General features: G+C 40.1%; 1 protein-coding gene across 12 annotated transcripts in view; it reads left to right on the top strand.

The window, feature by feature from the left end:
* The window catches only part of TSPAN4 (tetraspanin 4), a 754,211-nt gene that overhangs the window by 654,138 nt on the left and 73,270 nt on the right, over window positions 1–26,803 (top strand). For all 12 annotated transcript variants that reach the window (XM_087920957.1, XM_087920956.1, XM_087920962.1 and 9 more), the window contains one exon: window positions 18,111–18,185. In XM_087920957.1, the coding sequence (XP_087777083.1) occupies window positions 18,111–18,185 (75 nt within the window). The remainder of the gene's footprint in view (window positions 1–18,110; window positions 18,186–26,803) is intronic.

The raw sequence follows: 26,803 nt of genomic DNA on the forward strand, positions 1-26,803 counted from the left end.
CTCCTGAATCCTGAAACATGTACATCTTTTGAAAAATAAGTAACCTTGTGATTTTCACCCTCAGCAACCCAATCCAGATACCATTTTAGCTACCAGAAACTTCTAAGGTGAAATATATATCACTGCAAAGTAAGATTAATTATCTTAGTGAGGTTCTGTGTATAAATGCTTTGCATTGGGATTGTGTTGGGATTGTGTCTCAGGTCATAATCGTTCTTCTATCGGTTGCTTACAATCTCCAGGCACCATAGCAAAGTTCATTTTTATTCTCTTTATTTTTAGCATTTCAGCTGGGAAGCTTACTTAACTGTGCTATTCCATGTGCTGTAGAATCTTGATTTTCCTTTTATTCCTTCCATTTAATCATAGAACTGGGTATACAATTTGGCAGGGTTATTGGGATTGTGCATTTCAGGTCAGATAAAACAGAAATAATGAACTTTCTAAATATGGTTGTCAGAAAATAACAGAAAAGTAGCTGCACTTGTAGTTTAGGTCTGAATTATTTAATATGTAATATACTGGTGTATGCCAATCTGGACTATTAATTCATGAATGTGGTAGCACAAGTATTTCTCATCCTTCCTACTTGAGCTCCTTTAATGTAGAAATGAGCAAAGTTGCAAGGTAAGAATCCTATCCAGGCAATTTATTATTTCATTTTTTGAATGTATAAAAGGGAAAATTAAAGACATATATATTTTTCAAATTTCATTCCCAAGTTATTTGATTTTCCTGCCCCCAAAATAAAAATAAATATGGCTGCTTTGAGTAATGTAACCTTGGAGTCAGCCTCGATTTGACCATTAGATCCACTTGTAATAAGTTTTCAAGTCCTTTGGAACATCTAACGTCAAATGCTGTGTGATTTGTTATCATAAAAAAATCTTTCTCCAATATCAGTGGTAACACCTGATGGAAAAAATAATCTCCAGTATTGTACATAGTTCTTAAGTATAATGGATTTGAATCAGAAAAAGTGTTTGATGTACAAAAAGTCAATGATATATCAGCTTTCAGTCTGCGGTGACATAATATGTCAATGCTTTCCATCTTCTGAAATTATTTGCTATCTAATTTGGAGATTGTCAGTTTGAATCTGTTTGGCAAGATCAGTTAAATACAAACACTGTGCTCAGCATTTGAAAACTGGGATCCAAGACTTTCAGAAGCTGGTAAGGTTGCTATCAACTATACCAAATTAAAAATAGCATGGTTGTCCACATTTGTAGCTATTGGAGTTGCAGTTTGCTTGTCCTACTTCTTGATAAAAAGTTCAGGCATAAATTATACATTATACATAATCAAAAGGATAATACAGAAAGTAAAATAAAATTCTTAAATAAGTAAATGAAATGAATAACTTAAGCTGTAGACACAACAATACCTGTAGCTGTATCACCCCTGATAATTATCTTCTCCCCCCAAAGACCAATAGTTACAAGCAGAATTTAGCACAGCTTCTGTAGATAAATCTGGTAGAAAAAAAAGATAATGTTCTCATGTGACCTATCAAAGCAATTGGATAATAGGGAAATGGTTACACCTATGTGCCAGTTTAGATTCAGTTGGGTGGTGCATTGCTCCTAGCCAGAGAAGAATATTCTGTTCATTAAAAATTAGTAGAATAGAAGACAAACCTTAATTTAAGTCTCTTAATAATAAGAGCTGGAGAAGATCACAATTGGAGCAATGGCAAGTCGGATTATTTATTGTATTATGGAAAAGGTGCTGGTTGAAAGATTGGGCTTTCATTTTAGCCATTGAAATTTTACAGACTTGAAATTGGGAGCTATTCTATTCTATTCTATTCTATTCTATTCTATTCTATTCTATTCTATTCTATTCTATTCTATTCTACTCTACTCTCCGAATCCGGCCTATGAGGCCATCCTGGAAACTGTAGGGGCTGGCCCTCGTCTCTTTGGCCTGGCCCACACCATCCCAGCATGTGTGCACACAGAAGGCAGTGTGTGCCCGCATGCCCAGGTCCGGCCCAAGCCATTTCAGGGGTGCACATGTGCACAGGAGGAATTGGGCCAGTGTTGCCTCAGCCTGGCCCACCCCATCCCATGTGGATGCTGCAGGCTGCAGTTACAGCCAGAAACCATCTCCCTCCACTTACAAAGGGTGGTGAGCACACGGTAGCTGACAGTTTCTGGCTGTAGCTGCCTTGTCCCCTGACTCGCCTCACCTCATCCTGTGGGACGAGCCTCCCACCCACCACACCACACACTGGAGATCCCTGGATTCCTTCCCCAATCCCACCCAATCCCCACAAGCACCACCCGTGTGAGCGATGTCAAGCTGGCCACACCCCCAGGCCATGCCGCTGCTCGTCCCCAACCCCCGGAGGGCAACCACATGCTGATTCGGCCTCAATGAAATAGTTTGACACCCCCTGTTCTAGATTCTTATAATGTGTCTATATCCACTTGCAATCTGTATAGAATATTTCAGTATTGTTTTATCATTATTACACCATATACATTATTTTAATCTTGTCACAATTCATTTAACCAGGTTTATGTGTCACTTTTCTTTCATATGGACTCCAAGGCAAAACCAGAACAATAAAAAATAAGAGATAACACAAAACTGTGTACAATATCAGCATAATTCAGAGCATCTGCAGTGCGTGCACACATGAATACACGTATTCCCTCAGAAGGGCTTGCAGTTCACAAAGGAAAATTCTCTGCTGAGATTTCAAGACATTTGGTGCAATAAATAAGTTATTGCCTTCTGAATGGTTTTGAATGGTAATGCAATGCATTGTAACCTGCTCAGCTTTTTCTTTTGTTTGAGAAGACCTTGGCAAATAAGAACATTTGTTAATTTATAGCTACAATTTATGCATGCTTAAAAATAAATCCCACAAGGTCCTCTGAGAATTACTTTCAGATTAATGTTTTTATAGAGGTTTTTTTTTTAATTTCCAATTTTTGAGCATTGCTCCAAGCTCATGAATATCAGTCTCTTATTAACTCCCCCCATTTCTTTCCTTTGGTCCTCAACAGCAATCCTGCCTTCCTAAATACAAGTAATTCTATTGTTATAATATTAGTAATGCACTATACATATGTATTTATTAAATTTATATGTCACCCATCTCAGCAATTCTATAGATTAATAAATACAATCAAATGCACTGTCAATCTGTTAGATAAAAAGTATATCCAATGCTGGATTGACTTTTGTTCTAGCAATTTATGCATATGGAGAAAATTTCATATGCAGTCAATTATATTTTATCCCCTTTAGCAACTGGCACAGTTGAATCAGCAAGCTATTTTTCAGCCAACTTAATCACCAATCAAAACATCTTTGTACATTTGTATCTTTATTTATTTCTGCCCATGTTGGTAGTTTTCTCACAATAATTGCAAGTATGCTGAAATAATTGTCAAAAATGTGGACACAAAAGAGATATAAAGTAGTCTGTATATGACTTGGAGAGTTTTTATTCTGAAGCCCAGCAGAGTTATTGCCAGCCCATGAGAATAACGCTAAGCTAGATAGACAAGAGGCATATTCTTATGCAGAATTCTGAAACACTTTCCCTAATAAATCTACGAAGTTATAAAACATAGGAGGAAAATGTTTCAACTGAGGAGTTATTTCATTGAAATCCATGGGAATTGCTTCCCAATTAGCTTAAAGAATAAGATTGCAAACTGATAATGCATCTCTTTTGGTGATGGGTCTTATAGTTTATGTTGAATAGATCCAATTAAAGTAAAGCAGGTGGAAGCATGCTATTGTAAATCAGATCTAGTTGAATCCATCTGGTTAAACCTGATCAACTCATGGTTAATCAAGAAGGGTGAAGAAAGCAATCAGCTTCTTGGATTAGTCTTGGTGGGTTGAGGGATGCAAGTTCCAAGTGTGTTAGCTGAATTTTGAAAAAGATGCTTCGGTGCAGCATTATAGTTAAGTGAGGCCTTAAAATTACACATCTTTTCTATCCAATAGAAGTATTCCAAGATTATTTTTATGGAAATAAAGTGACTTGCTCATCAGGGATGAGCAGAAATATCAGAGTAGTGGGCTGAAGAAAGTGTTTCCAGCAGAACTGTGATGGGCTGGGGATAGGCTGCATGAGCAGGAGTAAGGGAAAACCAAACATGAAATTGTCCCAAAGGAGCTTTTTCAGGAGGCAACTGGACTTTTTTTGTTTTTTTCTTTGAAGACATTTTGCTTCTCATCCAAGAAGCTTCTTCAGCTCTGACTGGATGGTGGGGAATGTAAGGATTTATATTTCTTGCAGACTGCTAGTCATTTGCATCCTTTTTGAGGGTCATTGAAGCACTTGGAGGTTTATCTGTGTCCTCAGGGCCACCTGAGTAGGAAAAAAAGGAAGTCCAGTTCCCTCCTGAAAAAGCGCCTTTGGGACAACCATGACCTGGATGACTAAGAACCTCTGCAGACAAGTATGAAATTCCTTCAGATTCTTTAAAGCTAAATTGAGAATCTGATTAACTCTCCTTTGCCCATAACTTCTTATGTTGCTTAATGGAACAAAGAAAAAAAAATCTATCTATTTTGTTACCCCTGTATTACTTGAATTGCCTAACGGAGAAATTAAAGCTGTAAATAACAGAGTTCTATTTCCTTATTCCATATTGTCAGGCATGAAAGACCAGGTCTACATGTGAAGGTCCAATTAAATTGATGTATTGCTAAACAGCCTATGCACAGGAATATTTTCAACCAACAGTTAGCACCTGTTTGAAGTTAGGTAAAGGGCCACGAAATTCAAGGGAGGTTGGACTTCATCTGATTGTAGCTCCGTGGGGATTCTAGGCTCATTTCTCTTTTGACTTGGTCCCCAGGTTCTGCCACCCCTATTCCGACAATATATCCTACTCTGGTGGATTTAGTTATTCTGTGCATTGCATTTTCAGTCTAATTTTAATAAACTAATGTATGGAGGGAGAAGAGGAAGAAGAGGAGAGAGAAAGTGACATATCACACACGTGGCACAACAAACTGAGAGAACAAGATGGTGCAGTGATTGATGTTGGTATAAAAGCAGGACAATCCAGGTTCAAGTCAACATTCATTCATGAAATTGTGGTAGTCACCAGTGGTGGGATTCAAATTTTTTTTAGTACCAGTTCTGTGGGCGTGTCTTGGTGGACGTGGCAGGGGAAGGATACTGTAAAATCTCCAGTCAGAGGTGGTATTTTCTGGTTCTCTGAACTACTCAATATTTCCACTACCAGTTCTCCAGAACTGGTCAGAACCTGCTGAATACCACCTCTGGTAGTCACCATCTTAGAGACTAAGGTATTTTTTGAGAAGGAGAGATGAAGGCAGGGAATGGACAGATCTCTGGTAAGGAAGGGATTTTGTACAAACTTTCAGATGAACAGACAAATAGATATTGCCCTAGGTCATATTTACATTAAAAGATATTATATGTCTTTTTAGAAAAACCCAATTCTGCACTTACTATTAAATATTTAAAGCATTAAGCAATCATATTCAAGCCAAACAAATACATTTGTAAAAGCTATTAGCAGCCTGAACATGAATGGGAAAAACCTATTTTCATAATCAAGAGCATATGAAAACAAACAAACTCAATTCAGCTTGTTGGTTGGTGTTGCCTTTTGGTCTTCAGAGTGAAAATCAAACTTAATATTTTAAATAGAATCTAGAAGCAAATCAGCAACTGGTGATTCACAAGTGTCACATTTGCAGAACTATTGGTCCCTATGAGCAACCAGGGTGTCAATCTGTTGTGGGTGGTGGTGCTGAACTACAATTTCTATCATTGCTCATTGTTGGCTGGGGGTGCTGGGAGTTGTAATTCAACAAATATTGACAAGCTATTGATTTTTTACCACTGTTGAACTCACAGCCAGGGAAGTAAAAAGCTACAGTTAATCAGATTTCAAGGTGCGTATGATGTATAAAAGAGATGTGATATGTAAACATGTAACGGGATTCAATAATACATTATTGTGAAGCTAAAGGACTATTCAATTCTTACAGGGAAATAAATATTGGCATTTATAACTTCTTAGTTGAAACTTAAACTTAAACTTATTAAAACAAAACAAAAAACCCTATGCAAAGTTTGTTTGTGTGTGTATGTGTGAGTGTGTGTGTGTGTGTGTGTATGTATATATATATATATATATATATATATATATATATATATATATATATATATATATATATATATATATATATATATATATATATGGATCTTTGGTTGTTCGGGTTTTCTCCCGCGTAAGATTCAAGTATATAGGCAACGTTTCGATGAAGTCTCATTCATCATCTTCAGGCTTTTGTCTACAGCTCTGTGCTTCTCAGAGTAATGGAGATTGCAGCTGCTTCCTCCTTTTAACTGCCAGTGGGGGTGGGACTTGATTGGGTGGGGCTTGGCTGTGTTCTGATTGGGTGGGGTGTGTTCTCATTGGTAGGGGGTTTGGCTGTGTTCTGATTGGTTGGGGGTTAGCCGTGTTCTGATTGGTTGGAGGCGTGTTCTGTTCAGGTGGGGCTTGGTTGTGCTCAGGTTAGTCTTAGTTGCTGGGGATTTGAGCTGGAGAGTTGTGATTTTGCTGTTTGGCTTCTAGTTCGTGGTCCTGCTGCATCTTCATAGTGGGTGTCGGTTTGCTTCATGTATGGCTCAGAGGGGTTTGAAGTGGGTAGTGATGCAGCTGCAGTGCAGCTTCTGGTCCATGGTCGTTTCTCATTTTCTGAATGGGTGGGAGTCTGTTTTCTACATGGAAGTGTGGTGGTGGCATCTTGTGTGGCTCTCATGGGTGTGGGTCCGGTGTCCTTTTTCATGTTAGGTACTCGCCTGTTCATGAGGGCGGGTTTCCAAATGGCTGGAAGGCGGAGGTGTCATCTCGTTTGTTCATGCTGTGTGGGCGTTTTTCTATCTCTATGGCTTCTCTGATTATTCTGCTGTTGAAGTGTTCGGTTTTGGCGATAGTTCTGGTATTTTTAAAATCAATTTCATGTCCTGTGGCTTTGAGGTGTTGGACCAGGGAAGAGGTCGTTTCTTCTTTTTGATTGAGTTCTTATGTTCTTCAATGCGTGCACTTATTCTTCTGTTAGTTTGTCCAATGTATGTGGTAGGGCAGGCAGTGCAGGGGATTTCGATACTCCTTGGTTTTCTAATTCGATTTTGTCTTTGGGGTTTCTTAGGATGGTGGATATTTTTCTGTTTGTGCAGAATGCTGTTTTGATGTTGTGTTTTTGGAGGATCTTGCTAATTTTGTCTGTGGTGCCTTTTATATATGGGAGGAGGGCTTTGCCGTTTTCTTGTTCTCTGTCTTGGATTTTGGTTGGGGTTTCTTTTTGGATTAGGTGGGTAATCTTCTTTCTTTGGAATCCATTGGCTGTAAGTACGTTGGTGAGAGTGTGTAGTTCGGTTTTTGGTGTTGTTCATCGGCTAAGCATTTTGTTCTGGAGATGAGTGTCTTGGCTACGGAATTGATCTGTGCTGGGTGGTGGTGTGAGAGTGCATGTAGATAGCGGTTAGTATGTGTTTTCTTCTGGTAGATGGTGTGTCCTAGGGAGCCATTGGATCTTTTGTATACCAAGACATCTAGGAAGGGAAGTTGATTGTTGGCTTCTGTTTCCATGGTGAATTGTATTTTGGGGTGTAGGCTGTTGAGGTATGTGAGGAAGTTGTTCAGTTTTTCTTTCCCGTGTGGCCAGATTATGAAGGTGTCATCTACGTATCTGAGCCAGAGTTTGGGTTTGTGGTCGTATTTTTTCTAGAGCTTGTGTTTCAAAGTGTTCCATGTAGAGGTTTGCGATGACAGGTGAGAGGGGTGATCCCATGGGTGCTCCTTCTATTTGTTTGTATTTTTGTCCATTGTAGGTGAAGTAAGTATTGGATAGGCAGTGGTTGGTTAGATCTAGGATGTGCTTGGGGGTTGTATTTGTTTTGGATGGCTGTCAAGGCTTCTTTTATTGGCACTTGGGTGAAGAGGGATATGACATCGAAGCTTACTAGTAGGTCGCTAGGTTGTAAGTTTTGTTTCTTTATGATCTCGATGAACTGGAATGAGTTTCTTACGTGTGAGTTGATGGATTCTGCATAGGGTTGTAGTTGTTTGGCAAGAAATTTGGCCAGGTTTTGTAGAGGTGAGCCTATGGAGCTGACTATTGGTCTGAGTGGGGTTCCTTCTTTGTGTATAATAATCCTACCAGCAGACAAGGGCAACGCGACAGTGGTAATGAACACATCTGACTACCAAACCAAGTTAACCAACCTACTCCAAGACCCCACATACAAACCCCTAAAGACAGACCCCACCACCTACCTAGAAAAACTACCAAATCCAAAATAAAAGCCTCCCCATCAGTGAAGAAATCCAGCAAGGAATCATACCCAGAGAAAAATCATCCAGATGCCCCAAGCTTTATGGTCTCCCCAAAATACACAAAGAAGGAACCCCACTCAGACCAATAGTCAGCTCCATAGGCTCACCTCTACAAAACCTGGCCAAATTTCTTGCCAAACAACTACAACCCTATGCAGAATCCATCAACTCACACGTAAGAAACTCATTCCAGTTCATCGAGATCATAAAGAAACAAAACTTACAACCTAGCGACCTACTAGTAAGCTTCATGTCATATCCCTCTTCACCCAAGTGCCAATAAAAGAAGCCTTGACAGCCATCCAAAACAAATACAACCCCCAAGCACATCCTAAATCTAACCAACCACTGCCTATCCAATACTTACTTCACCTACAATGGACAAAAATACAAACAAATAGAAGGAGCACCCATGGGATCACCCCTCTCACCTGTCATCGCAAACCTCTACATGGAACACTTTGAAACACAAGCTCTAGAAAATACGACCACAAACCCAAACTCTGGCTCAGATACGTAGATGACACCTTCATAATCTGGCCACACGGGAAAGAAAACTGAACAACTTCCTCACATACCTCAACAGCCTACACCCCAAAATACAATTCACCATGGAAACAGAAGCCAACAATCAACTTCCCTTCCTAGATGTCTTGGTATACAAAAGATCCAATGGCTCCCTAGGACACACCATCTACCAGAAGAAAACACATACTAACCGCTATCTACATGCACTCTCACACCACCACCCAGCACAGATCAATTCCGTAGCCAAGACACTCATCTCCAGAACAAAATGCTTAGCCGATGAACAACACCAAAAAACCGAACTACACACTCTCACCAACGTACTTACAGCCAATGGATTCCAAAGAAAGAAGATTACCCACCTAATCCAAAAAGAAACCCCAACCAAAATCCAAGACAGAGAACAAGAAAACGGCAAAGCCCTCCTCCCATATATAAAAGGCACCACAGACAAAATTAGCAAGATCCTCCAAAAACACAACATCAAAACAGCATTCTGCACAAACAGAAAAATATCCACCATCCTAAGAAACCCCAAAGACAAAATCGAATTAGAAAACCAAGGAGTATACGAAATCCCCTGCACTGCCTGCCCTACCACATACATTGGACAAACTAACAGAAGAATAAGTGCACGCATTGAAGAACATAAGAACTCAATCAAAAAGAAGAAACGACCTCTTCCTGGTCCAACACCTCAAAGCCACAGGACATGAAATTGATTTTAAAAATACCAGAACTATCGCCAAAACCGAACACTTCAACAGCAGAATAATCAGAGAAGCCATAGAGATAGAAAAACGCCCACACAGCATGAACAAACGAGATGACACCTCCCGCCTTCCAGCCATTTGGAAACCCGCCCTCATGAACAGACGAGTACCTAACATGAAAAAGGACACCGGACCCACACCCATGAGAGCCACACAAGATGCCACCACCACACTTCCATGTAGAAAACAGACTCCCACCCATTCAGAAAATGAGAAACGACCATGGACCAGAAGCTGCACTGCAGCTGCATCACTACCCACTTCAAACCCCTCTGAGCCATACATGAAGCAAACCGACACCCACTATGAAGATGCAGCAGGACCACGAACTAGAAGCCAAACAGCAAGATCACAACTCTCCAGCTCAAATCCCCAGCAACTAAGACTAACCTGAGCACAACCAAGCCCCCACCTGAACAGAACACGCCCAACCAATCAGAACACGGCTAACCCCCAACCAATCAGAACACAGCCAAACCCCTACCAATGAGAACACACCCCACCCAATCAGAACACAGCCAAGCCCCCACCCAATCAAGTCCCACCCCACTGGCAGTTAAAAGGAGGAAGCAGCTGCAATCTCCATTACTCTGAGAAGCACAGAGCTGTAGACAAAGCCTGAAGATGATGAATGAGACTTCATCGAAACGTTGCCTATATACTTCGAATCTTACGCGGGAGAAAACCCAACAACCAAAGATCCACATACAAATACCCGCGAGAACCTCAGAAAACAAATATTGCACCTCTACGGGAGGAAACCCACCATCTGACCAGGACTTATGAAAAACTTGAAGTCCAAAGAGCCTCCATTTTATGTGACCTTGCATTCCTATGCAACTGCCGAGATCAAAATTTAATTCCCACAAGCTTCCAATTGAAATTCCACACCAACACAGCAGCCACCAAACGCATCCTTAAAAGAACAGAACTGGCCCTAATTAGAAATGAACTTCACACAAAAAGGTTTCTCCTAGACCAAATCAACAAAGATCTCCTCACACTCCACCTCAGACTCAGCAACAAGATTCACCCTCTACTTTGGGACAAATCCAAACAACTCGCTGTCTGGAGAGCCAAACACAGACCATCCTCAAGACAGACACACACACCAACAAACTCAGGAAACTACAACAACGCCAGAAACCAACTCCTCCCCCCACAGCCACACATGAAACAAACAGTGCACAACATCTCAGACAAGATCCTCACTGAAGCTGAAACCAAGATCCTTTCAAAAGGATTCAACTTTGCTGTCGCTCCCAAACACATCCCCACAGAAACCATCATATGCGGAGTTGAAACCAGCCTGACCAAAACCAACCCTGATGATGCTAACAAAATCAGACTCAAATCACCAACATCCTCTGCACTACCAAACCACCCAAAAGCAACTTATCCAAAGAAGAACAAACTGCACTACTTAACCTGAAAGAAGACACCAGCATAATAATCCTACCAGCAGACAAGGGCAACGCGACAGTGGTAATGAACACATCTGACTACCAAACCAAGTTAACCAACCTACTCCAAGACCCCACATACAAACCCCTAAAGACAGACCCCACCACCTACCTAGAAAAACTACCAAATCCAAAATAAAAGCCTCCCCCATCAGTGAAGAAATCCAGCAAGGAATCATACCCAGAGAAAAATCATCCAGATGCCCCAAGCTTTATGGTCTCCCCAAAATACACAAAGAAGGAACCCCACTCAGACCAATAGTCAGCTCCATAGGCTCACCTCTACAAAACCTGGCCAAATTTCTGCCAAACAACTACAACCCTATGCAGAATCCATCAACTCACACGTAAGAAACTCATTCCAGTTCATCGAGATCATAAAGAAACAAAACTTACAACCTAGCGACCTACTAGTAAGCTTCATGTCATATCCCTCTTCACCCAAGTGCCAATAAAAGAAGCCTTGACAGCCATCCAAAACAAATACAACCCCCCAAGCACATCCTAGATCTAACCAACCACTGCCTATCCAATACTTACTTCACCTACAATGGACAAAAATACAAACAAATAGAAGGAGCACCCATGGGATCACCCCTCTCACCTGTCATCGCAAACCTCTACATGGAACACTTTGAAACACAAGCTCTAGAAAAATACGACCACAAACCCAAACTCTGGCTCAGATACGTAGATGACACCTTCATAATCTGGCCACACGGGAAAGAAAAACTGAACAACTTCCTCACATACCTCAACAGCCTACACCCCAAAATACAATTCACCATGGAAACAGAAGCCAACAATCAACTTCCCTTCCTAGATGTCTTGGTATACAAAAGATCCAATGGCTCCCTAGGACACACCATCTACCAGAAGAAAACACATACTAACCGCTATCTACATGCACTCTCACACCACCACCCAGCACAGATCAATTCCGTAGCCAAGACACTCATCTCCAGAACAAAATGCTTAGCCGATGAACAACACCAAAAAACCGAACTACACACTCTCACCAACGTACTTACAGCCAATGGATTCCAAAGAAAGAAGATTACCCACCTAATCCAAAAAGAAACCCCAACCAAAATCCAAGACAGAGAACAAGAAAACGGCAAAGCCCTCCTCCCATATATAAAAGGCACCACAGACAAAATTAGCAAGATCCTCCAAAAACACAACATCAAAACAGCATTCTGCACAAACAGAAAAATATCCACCATCCTAAGAAACCCCAAAGACAAAATCGAATTAGAAAACCAAGGAGTATACGAAATCCCCTGCACTGCCTGCCCTACCACATACATTGGACAAACTAACAGAAGAATAAGTGCACGCATTGAAGAACATAAGAACTCAATCAAAAAGAAGAAACGCACCTCTTCCCTGGTCCAACACCTCAAAGCCACAGGACATGAAATTGATTTTAAAAATACCAGAACTATCGCCAAAACCGAACACTTCAACAGCAGAATAATCAGAGAAGCCATAGAGATAGAAAAACGCCCACACAGCATGAACAAACGAGATGACACCTCCCGCCTTCCAGCCATTTGGAAACCCGCCCTCATGAACAGACGAGTACCTAACATGAAAAAGGACACCGGACCCACACCCATGAGAGCCACACAAGATGCCACCACCACACTTCCATGTAGAAAACAGACTCCCACCCATTCAGAAAATGAGAAACGACCATGGACCAGAAGCTGCACTGCAGCTGCATCACTACCCACTTCAAACCCCTCTGAGCCATACATGAAGCAAACCGACACCCACTATGAAGATGCAGCAGGACCACGAACTAGAAGCCAAACAGCAAAATCACAACTCTCCAGCTCAAATCCCCCAGCAACTAAGACTAACCTGAGCACAACCAAGCCCCACCTGAACAGAACACGCCTCAACCAATCAGAACACGGCTAACCCCCAACCAATCAGAACACAGCCAAACCCCTACCAATGAGAACACACCCCACCCAATCAGAACACAGCCAAGCCCCCACCCAATCAAGTCCCACCCCACTGGCAGTTAAAAGGAGGAAGCAGCTGCAATCTCCATTACTCTGAGAAGCACAGAGCTGTAGACAAAGCCTGAAGATGATGAATGAGACTTCATCGAAACGTTGCCTATATACTTCGAATCTTACGCGGGAGAAAACCCGAACAACCAAAGATCCACATACAAATACCCATGAGAACCTCAGAAAACATATATATATATATATATATATATATATATATATATATATATATATATATATATATATATATATATATACATACATACACACACACACACACACACATACATGATGATGATGGCAGATGAGATTCTGCCGAAACATTGCTAAGAGTTTGAAAGCACAACTACAATGACGTGGGAAAATACCCGAACAAAGCTGAATGCCATACATGTAAGTACCCACGAAAACTTAAGAAAACATATATGTGTGTGTGTGTGTGTGTGTGTGTATGTAGGTCTAGGTGTGTTCAGGTCTTTTCCCGTGTAAGATTAAGAGTATCTTGGCGACGTTTCGGTGAGGTCCCACTTGCCATCCTCAGGCTGGTGCTTTTGGCTTCGTGACAGTGCAAGCAGTGTGTGATCGGAGCTGCCGTCTCTCTATATATATTGGTGGGGGGGGCTGGTGTGCTGGGCTGGTTGGCTGCACTGCTGCCTCTTGATTGGTTGATGGAGTTGATGTTGGTATAATGGGCTGTGTGATGGCCTTGTGAGTTTTGTTGTGGAGATGTCCTGGATCTTGTGCTGTAATCTCCTGGGTCGTTTGTTTTGTAGTGATCTTTTTTCCATTAGCCTCTCGTGTTTTAACAGCTTGACTAATGGGTTGTGTGATGGGCTTGCAAGTTCTTTTGTTGTGGTATCCTGGGTCCTGCGTTGTGATCTCCTGGGTCGTTTGTGTTTTGATCTCTTTTCCATTAGCCTCCTGAGTAGTAACGGCTTGGGTAATGGGTTGTGTGATGACCTTGTGAGACTTATTGCTGTGGTATCCTTGGTCTTGTGCTGTGATATCCTGGTCATTTTCTGTGTTGCAACTTCTTGAGTTCTTGTGGTGTAATTTCCTGAGTTTTCTGATGTGATATCCTGAGCAGGAGGTTGTGATGTAGCATTCTGGGTTTTAGTCTGGCTTCGAGTTTGGGGTCTGGGTCTGTGTTCTTGGTGTGTGTCAGCTTGTTTGGTTTTGGGATCAGGGGGTGTGACAGCTGGCGAAGCAGCTGTGGTCTGTTTTCTGATGGTGGTTGTCCTTCGTTTATAGGATGGGCTTGGGCCTGGGTCTGATGAAGGGGATTGGCGGTGGTATCCCACTTTGTTTTGGGTCCGGTGTTGGTTTTCGTGGCTGGGACTCATATGTTGGTGAGGGCTAGCTTCCAGATGTCTAGTAGGCAGGAGGTATCATCCCATCTATTCATGTTATGGGGGTGTTTCTCTATCTTGATGGCTTCCTTGATTATTCTCTTGCTGGAGTGTTCAGTGTTGGATATTAATTTGGTTCCTTCGAAATTAATTTCATGTCCTGTGGCTTTAAGGTGCTGGAAGAGGGAGGAAGTATTTTCTTCTCTTCTGACTGCGTTTTTGTGTTCTGTAATGCGTGCATTTATTCTCCTGTTGGTTTGTCCAATGTATGTGGCTGGGCAATTGTTGCATGGTATTTCATAAACTCCTTGGTTTTCTAGCTGGATTTTGTCTTTGGGGTTTCTTAAGATGTTGGCTATTTTTTTATCACTGCCGAAGGCTGTCCTGATATTGTGTTTGTGGAGAATTTTGCTGATTTTGTCTGTGGTGCCTTTGATGTAGGGGAGGAGTGCGATACCGTTGTCTTGTTCTGTGTCTTGGTGTTTGGGGGATATCTCTTTTTGGATTAGATTGGTGATAGTGTTTCTTTGGAATCCGTTGGAAATTAATACGTTAGTGAGGGTATGTAGTTCTGTTCTCAGGTGGTGTTTGTCAGCTAGGCGTTTGGTTCTGGAGATGAGGGTCTTGGCTATGGAGTTGATCTTTGCAGGGTGGTGATGGGATTATGCATTTAGGTAGCGGTTGGTGTGTGTTTTTTTCTGGTAGATGGTGTGTCCTAGGGAGCCATTGGGTTCTTTGTAAATTAGGACGTCCAGGAAGGGAAGTTGGTTGTTGGTTTCTGTTTCCATGGTGAAGTTGTCAATTGGGCTATAGGTTGTTAAGGTGTGTGAGGAAGTTGTCCAGTTTTTCTTTCCCATGTGGCCAAATTACGAAAGTGTCATTTACATATCTGAGCCAGAGTTTGGGCTTATGTTCGGCTGCTTTGCCAGCTGTCGCACCCCCCGAGCTCATATGCCATATATGCCTGATGATGGCAGATAAGATTCTGCCGAAACATTGCTACAACTTTAAAAGCACAACTATAATGATGTGGGAAAATACCTGAACAAAGCTGAATACCATACATTTAAGTACCCGCGAAAACTTAAGAAAACAAATATATATATAAACAAATATATAAAAATATCCCTATTTTTCATTTTTCCCCATCCTTACAGTCATTTTCCCAATTGCCATGTCTGTATTCATCCCTTCAGTACACATTTCTCTTAATGTATACATTTTTTGTGTAAAATTCATTTTTTTAATATATTTTGTGATTTCCTTCAATATAAATCCATTTTTGGGTGCTCATTTTCTGTAATGGATGCATTCTTCTGTGCAAATTTTGCATGGAAAATGGTATTCCAAAAATAGGAATAGGGCAAGTATAAATCTCTTACTGTTTTCTGATTAAATATATATTGGGGATTATGTATTTATATGACAGGATATTATTAATGATCTAAACAATTTTCTCCCCATTCCAGTTGTTTGTATCTTTATGTTGACTTATTTTCTTAAAAAATCCCATGTTCTACAAAGCAGAGTGGTGGAAAAACAGAGGCAAGGGTGCTTAATTCTTTCTTAATCTATTTTGTCACTAAGTACCATCCTGTAGTTGTTTCCTTGAAATAATACCTTTTGCCCTGGAGGGAAAAAAGAACAACATATATAGCGATTTTAAGCAGAAAAATTGCTGGAGGCAAAAGTATTATGTGTATTGCAGGATTGCTAGTGGAAAGGAAAAATTATAAATTCAGTAAATAAAGGAAATTCTTTTGGGTTGGAAAATTACTTGGCTCATCCATTTAGCTCAAAGTCATCTGAGGTTGTTTTTCATAACCAAAACAAAAACAAATCAGCAGAATAATATGCATGTTTTTAATATCTGATCTTGTCTCTTGATTAATTATCATTATAGTTTTAGGCTTATTTCAATATTATATGCAGATTTTAAACTATCTTATGTTTTAGGGAGTTTTCACCACATGTCTTTGGCTGCATATTTGTTATCTTAAGAAATTATCTTAGGTAATTTGAATTTGGTGGAATGGTTAGAAACTAGTACTGCAGGCTAACTCTGTCCACAGTCTGGAGTTCGATCCCAACCAGCTCAAGGTTGACTCAGCCTTTCATTCTTCTGAGGTTGATAAAATAAGTACCCAGACTGTTGAGGGCAAGATGCTGACTTTAAACTGCTTAGAGAGTGCTGTAAAGCACTACAAAGCAGTATATAAGTCTGAACACTATTGCTATTTGCTATTACTGATCAGTATGGCTGCCATGTTTGCTGGGAACTCTTGTGATTATAGTCCTTACACATCAGATGCAAACCCACTAAATAGGGGAATATTGATCTGCATCTAGATAACCTCATCCAAGTTCTCACTGTTATCAAGATGCACTGTTTCAGCCAGTGGTGGTATTCTAGCAGTTCGGCCCAGTTCTGCCGAGCCGGTAGTAGCAATGAGCAGCGGAGACCGAACCGGTTCTCCCTGTACTCTGCTGTTGGGCTCACCCACCCACCCGGGCTCCCAAACTCACTTTTATCTGCTGAATTTGAAGCACAACTGCTTTGTGCGGCACAGAAGAGTGTTGTGCAGCAGTTGCTGAAGCGACTGGGATTGTGCAGGCTTGCAGAAGGTGAGTTAGAACCAGGGGTGGGATTCAAAATTTTTAACAACCGGTTCTGTGGGCATGGCTTAGGTAGTGGGCATGGCTTGGTGGTCATGTGACTGGGTGGACATGGCTTGGTGATTATTGGTTGGGTGTGGCCTACTCAATATCACTCACATCAAGGCATGCATCTCCTCACCTGGCCTCTCATGACTGTGGGGATGCTGCAACAGTCGTAAGTGTGAAAAATGGTCATAAGTCACTTTCTTCACTGCCATTGTAACTTTGAATGGTCACTCCACACAAGCAAAGTACCAGCAAAGGACGTGAAAAAACCTCCAGAGACGTTCCTGAGATAGGAAGTCTAGTCCTGCCAAGAATGTAATAAGGGTTAACGGAGGGGTAGTTTCTGTAAGCAACAGCAGAATGTTTCCTTCCTGCCTTCCTTACAGGATTAGGCCAGTAATTTCTTCTAACAACAGGTTAGAACTGCTTAGAATATTAACAACCAGTTCTAGTGAATAGGTGAGAACTGGTAGAATCCCACCCCTGGTTAGAACGCCTCTGCGCCTGCGCAAAGTGCACATTTGGCACACTCGCACACACAAAGTGTGTGCACATGCACAAAGCACGTCCACCAAGCCACACCCACCGAATTGGTGGTAAAAGTATTTGAATCCCACCACTGGTTTCAGCCTTCAGGTAAGGATCAAATCACTGGATGCTACTGTGTTTAAAAGTGTTCTCTCCACTTGTGTATCAAGATGGTATATCAAGAGAACAAGCTGTACTCTAGCCTTCTCTTTGACACACTAATTTTCCTGTGCAGAAGAACATCCAAGTAGTGGATCCTCCACCTGCATTTAAAGCGGTACTACACAGACTCCAACCAAAGCTAGCCAGGAGCCCAGTCCTTTTGTATATGAATGTATGTGTTGCTTGGTGTCAGGAAGACAAACCAAATTTTGATGTTTCTGGATTTTTGTTTCTCTCCCACTCCCTCTTCTCTTGACAGTTTTTTATCATGCTGTTAATTATATTTGTGCTGGAGCTCACGGTGGTGATTCTCTTCTTCGTCTACACCGACAAGGTATGTCAAAAGAATTTTCTTTCACTGTCTTCTGTCCCTTTCAGCAAATGCCTCTCCCATCATCAGTAAGTCATGAAGCCTTTCCCTTGGCATGCAGGTCATGTTTTTCCAGACTCTACCACATCCCTGCCTTTCAGGAGTCATGTTCTCTGCATGCCTAAATATTTAATGCTCTCGGCTCCCTCTTCCTTTTCCCCCTCTTTCGAGCTTGCTTTCTTTTCAAGGTCAGGCACATTGACAGCACAGCCACTATTTAAATATGGAGCAGTTTAATGAGGAAAACCTGATGAAAGCTCATGCACTAAAAAGCAGATAATAATCACCACATTAAGAAGTTCATTTTGAGGAACAAATGTGCGGAAAGTCCCAAATTGGCCATAGTAAAACGTGTTTTCCATGGATTAGGGGGATGCATAATCTCAGCTAAGGAATTCTGAAATTACAGTCTTCAGAGGTGGCAAATCAGAAAAGATCTACATTAAGAAATACAGTATGAAGTTAATGAATTCGATGTGATAGGCACAAATAAAGCTTGACAATGTGTAAGTTACTTGCTAGTGCTGATAACACTTGCTAGCATTCAATAGAGAAGTCTGCTCCAGTGGCATTCCTGAGAAGAGAAATGCCACCATGTTCCTTAAACTTCTCCTACTTACAGAGCTAAAAACAACAGCGCTTTCCAAAACTGTCATGGTAAGTTTAATCACTATTTTCTTCCCTATATGTTTTCTTTTAAGCCATCTGCTCTTTCTGTTCACTTCCCTTTCCCACTCCAAGCATAGAAAGTAAAATCTCCCCCCTTGTTCCCTACCAGGTGACAGTACGTGCCAAAATCAGAGATTCAGTAACCACTTAATCCAAAGGGTTTTTTTTTTCAAGAGGTAACTGGACTTTCTGTTTTTTCTTTGAAGACGTTTCGCTTTTCATCCAAGAAGCTTCTTCAGCTCTGACATTCCTTACCATCCAGTCAGAGCTGAAGAAGCTTCTTGGATGAGAAATGAAACATCTTCAAAGGAAAACTAGAAAGTCCAGTTGCCTCCTGAAAAAGCACCTTTGGGATATAACCATGACCTGGATGACTGAGAATCTCCATAGACAGTAACTAAGTTTCATATCTCATAACAAGCTCCAAAGAGAAGCAGCTTACATTAAGAAACAAAAGGAAATAAGCTATCATCTATCTTTATCTTATGAGCAATAGGACAATAACATTTAAATTTCATGTATTGATTTTTATATTCCTCTTCTTTAAGCAGATTATTTTAGAAAATATTGATGATTCTGTCCTCCCCATTCGAAATTGATAATTTTGCTGCTGAAATTCAATGTCAGTTATGAAAAAGCCGGAATTGTTTGTTACAATACATTACCCTCATATCCACTAAGATAATGGGCAATAATGTTCCAAAAAATTAACTTTGTACCAACAGGAAATACTAAATCAACTTGTATGGAAGATAATTTATGTTGTCGGTAATTGTATTAACTTCATCTGTTATGAAGGCTTATGAATTAATTGCATGCCCTTAAGAAGAGAAGCTTATCCCAAAGGTGCTTTCCAAAAGTCAACTGGATTTTCTTTGTTGTTGTTTTCTCTTTGAAGACGTTTTCACTTCTCATCCAAGAAGCTTTTTCAGTTCTGACTGAATGATGGGGAGAAGGCTCCAAGGCCCTTTCAGTGGGTGCATGAAGTCAGATAAATATTTTAACGTTTCTCAGTTTTAATTTCTACTACATTACCTATTGATAGATATAACCCACATAAACTTTGACTTATTTGGGGCCCTGTCATTTTAAGAATGTAAAGGGGTTTCTGAAGTGAAAATGTTTGAGAACCACTGGTCTATAGGCAGGGGTGGGATTCAATTATTTTTAACAACTGTTTCTGTGGACATGGCCTAATTTGTGAGTGTGGCTTGGTGGTCATATGACTGGGTGGGCATGGCTTGCTGACTGGGCATAACTTGGTGGTCATGTGACTGGCTGGGTGTGGTTTGTATGTAAATATTTATGTAAATATTGATTTTTTTTTATAAAAAAGAGCAACTTTTATCCAAAATCTGGCAAAGCAGGCAGGCAGGTTGAGTTGCTCACAGAATCACAGATTCAATCAGAGATCTACCTTTCTGCAATCTGCTGCCTGAGTCTGTTGCATAAAGTTTTCTAGCAAGCAAACTCACAAATTAACTCACAACACACCATGTATGTAAATACTGATATATTTTTTTTATAAAAAGGAGCAACTTTTACCCAAAATCAGGCAAAGCAGGCAGGCAGATTGAGTTGCTCACAGAATCACAGATTCACTCAGAGATCTATCTTTCTGAAATCTGCTACCTGAGTCTGCACTGAAAAATAGAAGCTTCAGTCCTAAGGAAGGTTCAGCTCTGCTAGAAAGGAATGAATCCAACCATTTCCTGCTTTCTAGATAATCTAAATCTCCGGGCATAGCTGATGGTTGTGGGGATGGGGGTGAGGAAAAACAGCAACTTACGAAAAATTAGGCTAAGGCACAACACAGGCAAGGTTGATGGCATGCATGCTAGGTAAGGAGTGAGTGGGCAGGGCCACCCATTGGCGTGATTTGCTGGTTCTCCGAACTGCACAGAATCATAACAACTGGTTCTATAGAACCTGTCCGACCAGGTAGAATCCCATCCCTGTCTATAGGATCTTTGATGGCATGAAACAACAGCCATTGCAATGTAGTTTGTTGCCCCATTAGTAGAAAGGAGACTAAGCAGAGGTGTTTAACAAGATCAGCCACACACTAAAAAATAATTTACAACTATTTTGTGATATAAAGTTGTTTAAATGTACTTAAGCCTTTTTTTCCTTAAATGAATTGATGGCAAATTTTTGTATTCTCCTTTTTGCATTCTCCAATAAAACTAAAACAAGCTCCTGAAGCTGCAGGAGTGGAACGCGGGGAAAAAAATCTTATCCTCTCACACCAATATTTTCTTTTTTTTAATTGGAGAACTTTTCTAAGTTATGTATTTGTTATTTTGAAAGTAAGAAATTGAGTTTTACCTTGAATCAAATCAATTTCCAGTTGTAGTTGCTGCTCTCACAGTGCTTGGCTCTTTTGTGTCACAGATAGTTTTCTTGTACAAGAAATCCATTAGGTGGAAGTACTAGGAATTAAGATGGGGCTTCCTGCATGCACCATCTGCATGCTACCTCTGATCTAATGATAAGAATAATTAATATTTCTCTAGGTCACTGCATTCAATTTGATTATTTTCCAGAGCTTTCCCTTATGATTATGGACAAAATAAATTTTCATCCTGCCTCAGAAAACAGCAGCCAACTTGAAACACTGAGGAAAATTGAGAATGTGATTTTCCATAATCCCCACAAACAAAGTTTATTTGGGCTTCATTTAGATGGCTCTAAGTTGAGAAAGGTTGTGCCATTATAGCTGCTTTCCACTGACTTCTCTAAATCTTCCATGTTCCTTATTTGTGAAACAGATTCCTACCCAATTCCTAGGAAGCTTCCCTCCTCTCCTCCATGGGTCAAGATTGTTTAACCATCCTTTGCCATCTCCAAGTTGCTCCCTAAATATTCAAATTGTGCTGCTGGTCGAATTATGTTTACTCTCATATATCCCTGCCCAATTCAACTGTTTTTTGGTATCCCCATTTCTATTTCTCTTCATCTTCTTAATTTTCTCCCGTCATTGCTGGCTTTGTTGAGGACTGAGTGAAGGTCTACTAGAAGAAGATATAGTTTCTGGAGGTCTACTGGATGTACTAATAGCCCTTGACTTATGACCATTTAATAACTGTTCAAAATTATGATGCTGAAAAAGGTGGGTTACAACCAGTCCTCACACTTATGACCATCACAACATCCCCAGGGTTACGTGCTCAAAATTTGGGCAACATGTAATGTATTTATGACAGCTGCAGTGTCCCAGAATCATATGCTCACCATTTGCAATATTCTCAGGAGGCTTCCAACAAGGAAAGTCAATGGGGGAAGCCAGATTTACTTAATGACTGTGGTGATTCATTTAATGACCACAGCAAACAAAGTTGTAAAATCAGGCACATCTCACTTATGAACCACATAAATTTAGTGATGGAGGTTTTGAACGCAATTGTGGTCAAAGACTACCTGAATAGCATAGCTGGTGTAGTCCTCTCAGACCACCCAGCATGGCAGATAGGGAAACTGGAATCTAGCCCAGCTCTATCTGGAGGGTGATAAATTCTCTGCCATGCTTTGAATGCATTGTTCTTCCTCAAAGAGGAACACACTCTATTTAAGATAACTACCTCAGACTTGCCTGAGGGCAAACACGAGCACTATATTTTCAGAGTAACAATGCTTTCAGAAATACATAATTTCAAATATTAACTCTCTAAATAACATACCAGTAATAACTTATTCTGCCCTTCCACTTTTAACATCTGTGTTTATATTTTCATTATGGAAGTTTTCCCAAAGGCAATAATAAAGCCCAGATTTACTTGCTTTTGAAACATTGTTTATCTTTCTCCAACAGATATGTTTATTCAGATTTTCCCCTTTCTTCATCTGATTTATAAAAGGAACTTGGGTGCTGCAAACTGGGGATCATAATTCTAGGATTTAAAACACACACACACAAAAAGGTCAAAAGTAATTGGAAAGTAGCTATATTGTGAGGAGTATACATATTATTGGGCCCAACTTGTGGCTTCAGAATTTAAAAAGTGAAAATAAGTTTAGTAGATTGGAAGTCCAGTAAAGAATTAGAACAGAATAAAATATTGTCTTGGCAAATCAGGATAATAAAAATAAATGGTAGAGAGGCAGCTGACAAGAAAGGATTGCAAGTTTGGCTCCTGCCACTCATCCCTGGCAGATGCCTCCTTCACTAGGCTTCTAGGCTTGCATTTAGATTTCATAGCAGCAGGTTTAGAAGTTGGATCAATAATCCACTGTTAATTACTAGCAATAAGAATTACAGAAAGAGGAAAAAATACAGAACTCCATAGAAGTCCAATTGGATTAGATATGGAGAAGAGAATATTCTAAAGGATTAGCACCAGTTAAAGTAACCTACAGTAACACGATCCTCTGCTCAGGATTAAAATGGAACTTAAATCATGGCGACATTTTTCATTATCATGGCTTTGTAGGACTATAATAAAATGACCATTCTTCCTCAAATCTTGTTAATGTTTTAACAGTCCTGATTCTATTGAGTACTACTTGGCTCTCTATATGTAAAGATGTTTTTTTTTTCATGTATGCACAACGATTAAAATCAATAATTATGCAAACTGTGCAATGTAAGCAAACTCTGACAGAAATTTACGAAGCATACCAAATAGGAAATAAGGTGATGCCATTCAAACATTGCCCTTCCTGGATAGGATCTTTTCCCAGATGGGCAAAGTTGCAAGGGGCTGAAGACATCATTTTTTAAAAAGTTTGGATGATTGTAGACATTTGCCTGAAGATTTGCCTGAGTTTAGTGGAGCTAAATTATCTGCCAAAGTTGACATTGTAAGGCTTCTATCCCTTTGCTTTCCTCCTTGTCTTGCCTTAATTCCATCCAGTTTTATTTCTCTCTCTTTCCTTGACTCAACTGTGAAAATGATTGGTTGATATTTGTAGGTAAGTAATCAGTTAATAAATCAGCGATTATTTTGTAGTGTGGCTAGGTAGGTTTCTATGTATATACATTTAGTATCTGGAGATATATACATGTTTTAAGCATGCACTTGTTGAGGGACAGATGGTGTGTTCAGCCAGAATCATCAAAGCCTGACACCTAGGTTGATAGATTAAGAAAGCATTGCCTAGGAATTTTTGCGGTTTGTAACATTTCTTGTTCACCCTTGAGAGGATTATCTCAGTTTAAGGATTATCTTCCTTTTAGACAATACGGTAACAGGATCTATTAATATTATTAATGATTTTTTTTATTTTTTTATTTTATTTGTCAATTGCTTACAAGATAATAGGTATAAGTAAAAACATAGTTATGAATACATGGATACATATAAGAAAAATAAAAAAAAATATATATAAAAGAAACAATAGGACAGGGACGGTAGGCATGTTGGTGAGCTTATGCGCGCCCCCTACAGACCTCTTAGGAAAGAGGTGAGGTCAATAGTAGACAGTCTAAGGTTAAAGTTTTTGGGGTTTGGGGAAAAAAACACAGAGTCAGGTAGAGTGTTCCAGACACTGACCACTCTGTTGCTGAAGTCGGATTTCCTGCAATCAAGTTTGGTGCGATTAACCTTGAGTTTGTATTTATTGTTTGCTCTTGTGTTGTTATGGTTGAAGCTGAAGTATTCATTGACAGGTAGGGCATTGCAATGTATGATTTTATATACTATACTTAGATCGGACTGAAGGTGGCGTAGTTCTAGGTTTTCTAGGTCTAGAATTTCAAGTCTGGTGGCATAAGGTATTCTGCAACGAGTAGAGGAGTGGAGAACTCTTCTTGTGAAATATTTCTGGACTTTCTCAACTGTGTTAATATCAGATATGTAATGTGGGCTCCAGACTGATGAGCTGTATTCGAGTATTGGTCTAGCAAATGTTTTGTATGCTCTAGTTATTAGTGTAATATTACCAGAGAAAACGCTACATAAGATTAGGTTAACAACTCTTAATGCCTTTTTTGCTATGTAGTTACAGTGGGCTCTAGCACTTAGATCATTAGAGATGAGTACTCCAAGATCCTTGACAGAGTTTGGATCATCAACAAGGTCTTGACTATTCAGACTGTATTTTTTTTCTGATTTTTTTTGCCAATATGTAGGACAGAGCATTTATTTGTTGAGCTTTGAAGTTGCCATTTGTTTGACCATTCTGATACATAGTCAAGGTCTTTTTGAAAGGTAGCAGTATTGTCTGTGGTGTTGAATAGCTTTACATCATCAGCGAAGAGAATGCAGTTGTTCTTGATATAATCACAGAGGTCATTTATGTAGAGTATGAAAAGAGTTGGTCCTAGAACACTGCCTTGGGGGACACCACTGTTGACAGGTACTGAATTTGATAGGACGCTCCCAATTTTGACCATTTGTTGTCTGTTTGACAGGAATGCTTCTATCCAGTAATGCAGGTGTCCAGAGATACCGTAAGATTTTAGTTTTAGGAGTAGTTTGTTGTGTACCACTGAATCAAAGGCTTTACAGAAGTCTATGTAAAATTGCGTCTGTTGCTTTGCCCTGATCGAGTTGTGTAGTCCATATGTTTTTGCAGTGTAAGAGTTGCAGATTACATGATAGTTTTTTCCTAAAACCAAATTGTTTATTAGAGAGTAGGTTGTTTCTTTCTAAGTGGAGGATGATGGATTGGTTAATAATTGATTCCATGACTTTACAGGTGACACAGCATAAAGAGATTGGTCTGGGAACTCCGGTTTGAGTTTCTTCAGCAACAAACCAAAACTGCGTCTCTGTACGGTTTCAATCCGTGCTCGCCACTGGAGCACCCCGAGCCGGCTGGTTTCAGGGCTAAACCACCCCATTGGGGTGGTAAAGAAGGAGGAGACTGCCTGCAGGGTTGAGGAGAGCCTCATCTCTCCTCCCCAGCTGGCCATTACTCCCTTTCCCGAAGGCAGTTGTAGCGATGGTCAGAAATGGCCACCACAAAGAAGAACTCGGCCAGAAAAGAATGTGCAGGAGGAAGATAAGAAGAGAAAGTTTTGGTTGGCCAGGTCAAACAGGAAAAGCAACAAATAAGGTACCCTGGAATTGAAACTATTAAAAAAAAAATAACATTGTTCCCTAAGAAGATTTCTAAGCTGTGAAGGAGAGAGAAAAGGGAAAGGATTTGGAGTTTTTTTCTCCTCTTCCTATAATGACAGCTAAGTGACTTAAGCAAGGAATTGGAAAAAAATCCACTTTGACATTAATAGGCATTTAATGCTGAAAATAAAAAGTCAAAGGGATAATAAAGATTTCTGGATAATTAAAAGTTTTTGAAAACAGGAAAGGAGAGAAAAAGAATAAAAGGGCAGGATCTGGAAGGGAGGAGATTGCCTGGAATTAAAAAGAACGTGCAGCAAAATCTCAACAAGACTTCCAAAAGATACATCTTAACTGAAACATTGCAACAAAATAGTAAAACCCCAGGAAGAGAAAGTGAAAAAAGAAATAAGAAGAAACAGCTTGGGACTATTTGGATTACTTGGTGATCTCTGGATTCTTCGTTATTGCATTTGAATGACTAAAATCAATCGGGTGGTTGTTTAAAACTGTTTAAAATGGCTCCACTTTTGAAAGAACTGAAAATGGAACTTAAAAAGTACGAAGAAGATGCACAAGAAGGGAGAGGTTCTTTTGGCTTCGTATTTCAGTTCTTAGAAATGGAGATTTGGAACTTTGAGAAACAACAAGAAATGCCTGCAGAACAAGAAGATTGGGACAAAGAAGAAGCCATCTTTAATGAACAAGTAATCTTAGGTGGGGGGGGAAAGGAAAGTGGAGAAAGAGAATGGAAAGTTTAAGATTGTGAAAAACAACCCAAAAAAAGAACAGAGTGAAAAATAAGTATAAAATCAGAAAGCAACAGAAGAGGGAAATGCGGAAGAGATAATTAGAAGTAGAGAGACAAGGGGGTAAAAAGGGGAGGGAGAAGAAGAGAGGGAAGAAAGA

This window comes from Pseudonaja textilis, chromosome 1 (assembly GCF_049901715.1).
Source record: "Pseudonaja textilis isolate UNSWEBS1 chromosome 1, rPseTex1.2, whole genome shotgun sequence".
NCBI classification, from domain to species: Eukaryota; Metazoa; Chordata; class Lepidosauria; order Squamata; family Elapidae; genus Pseudonaja; species Pseudonaja textilis.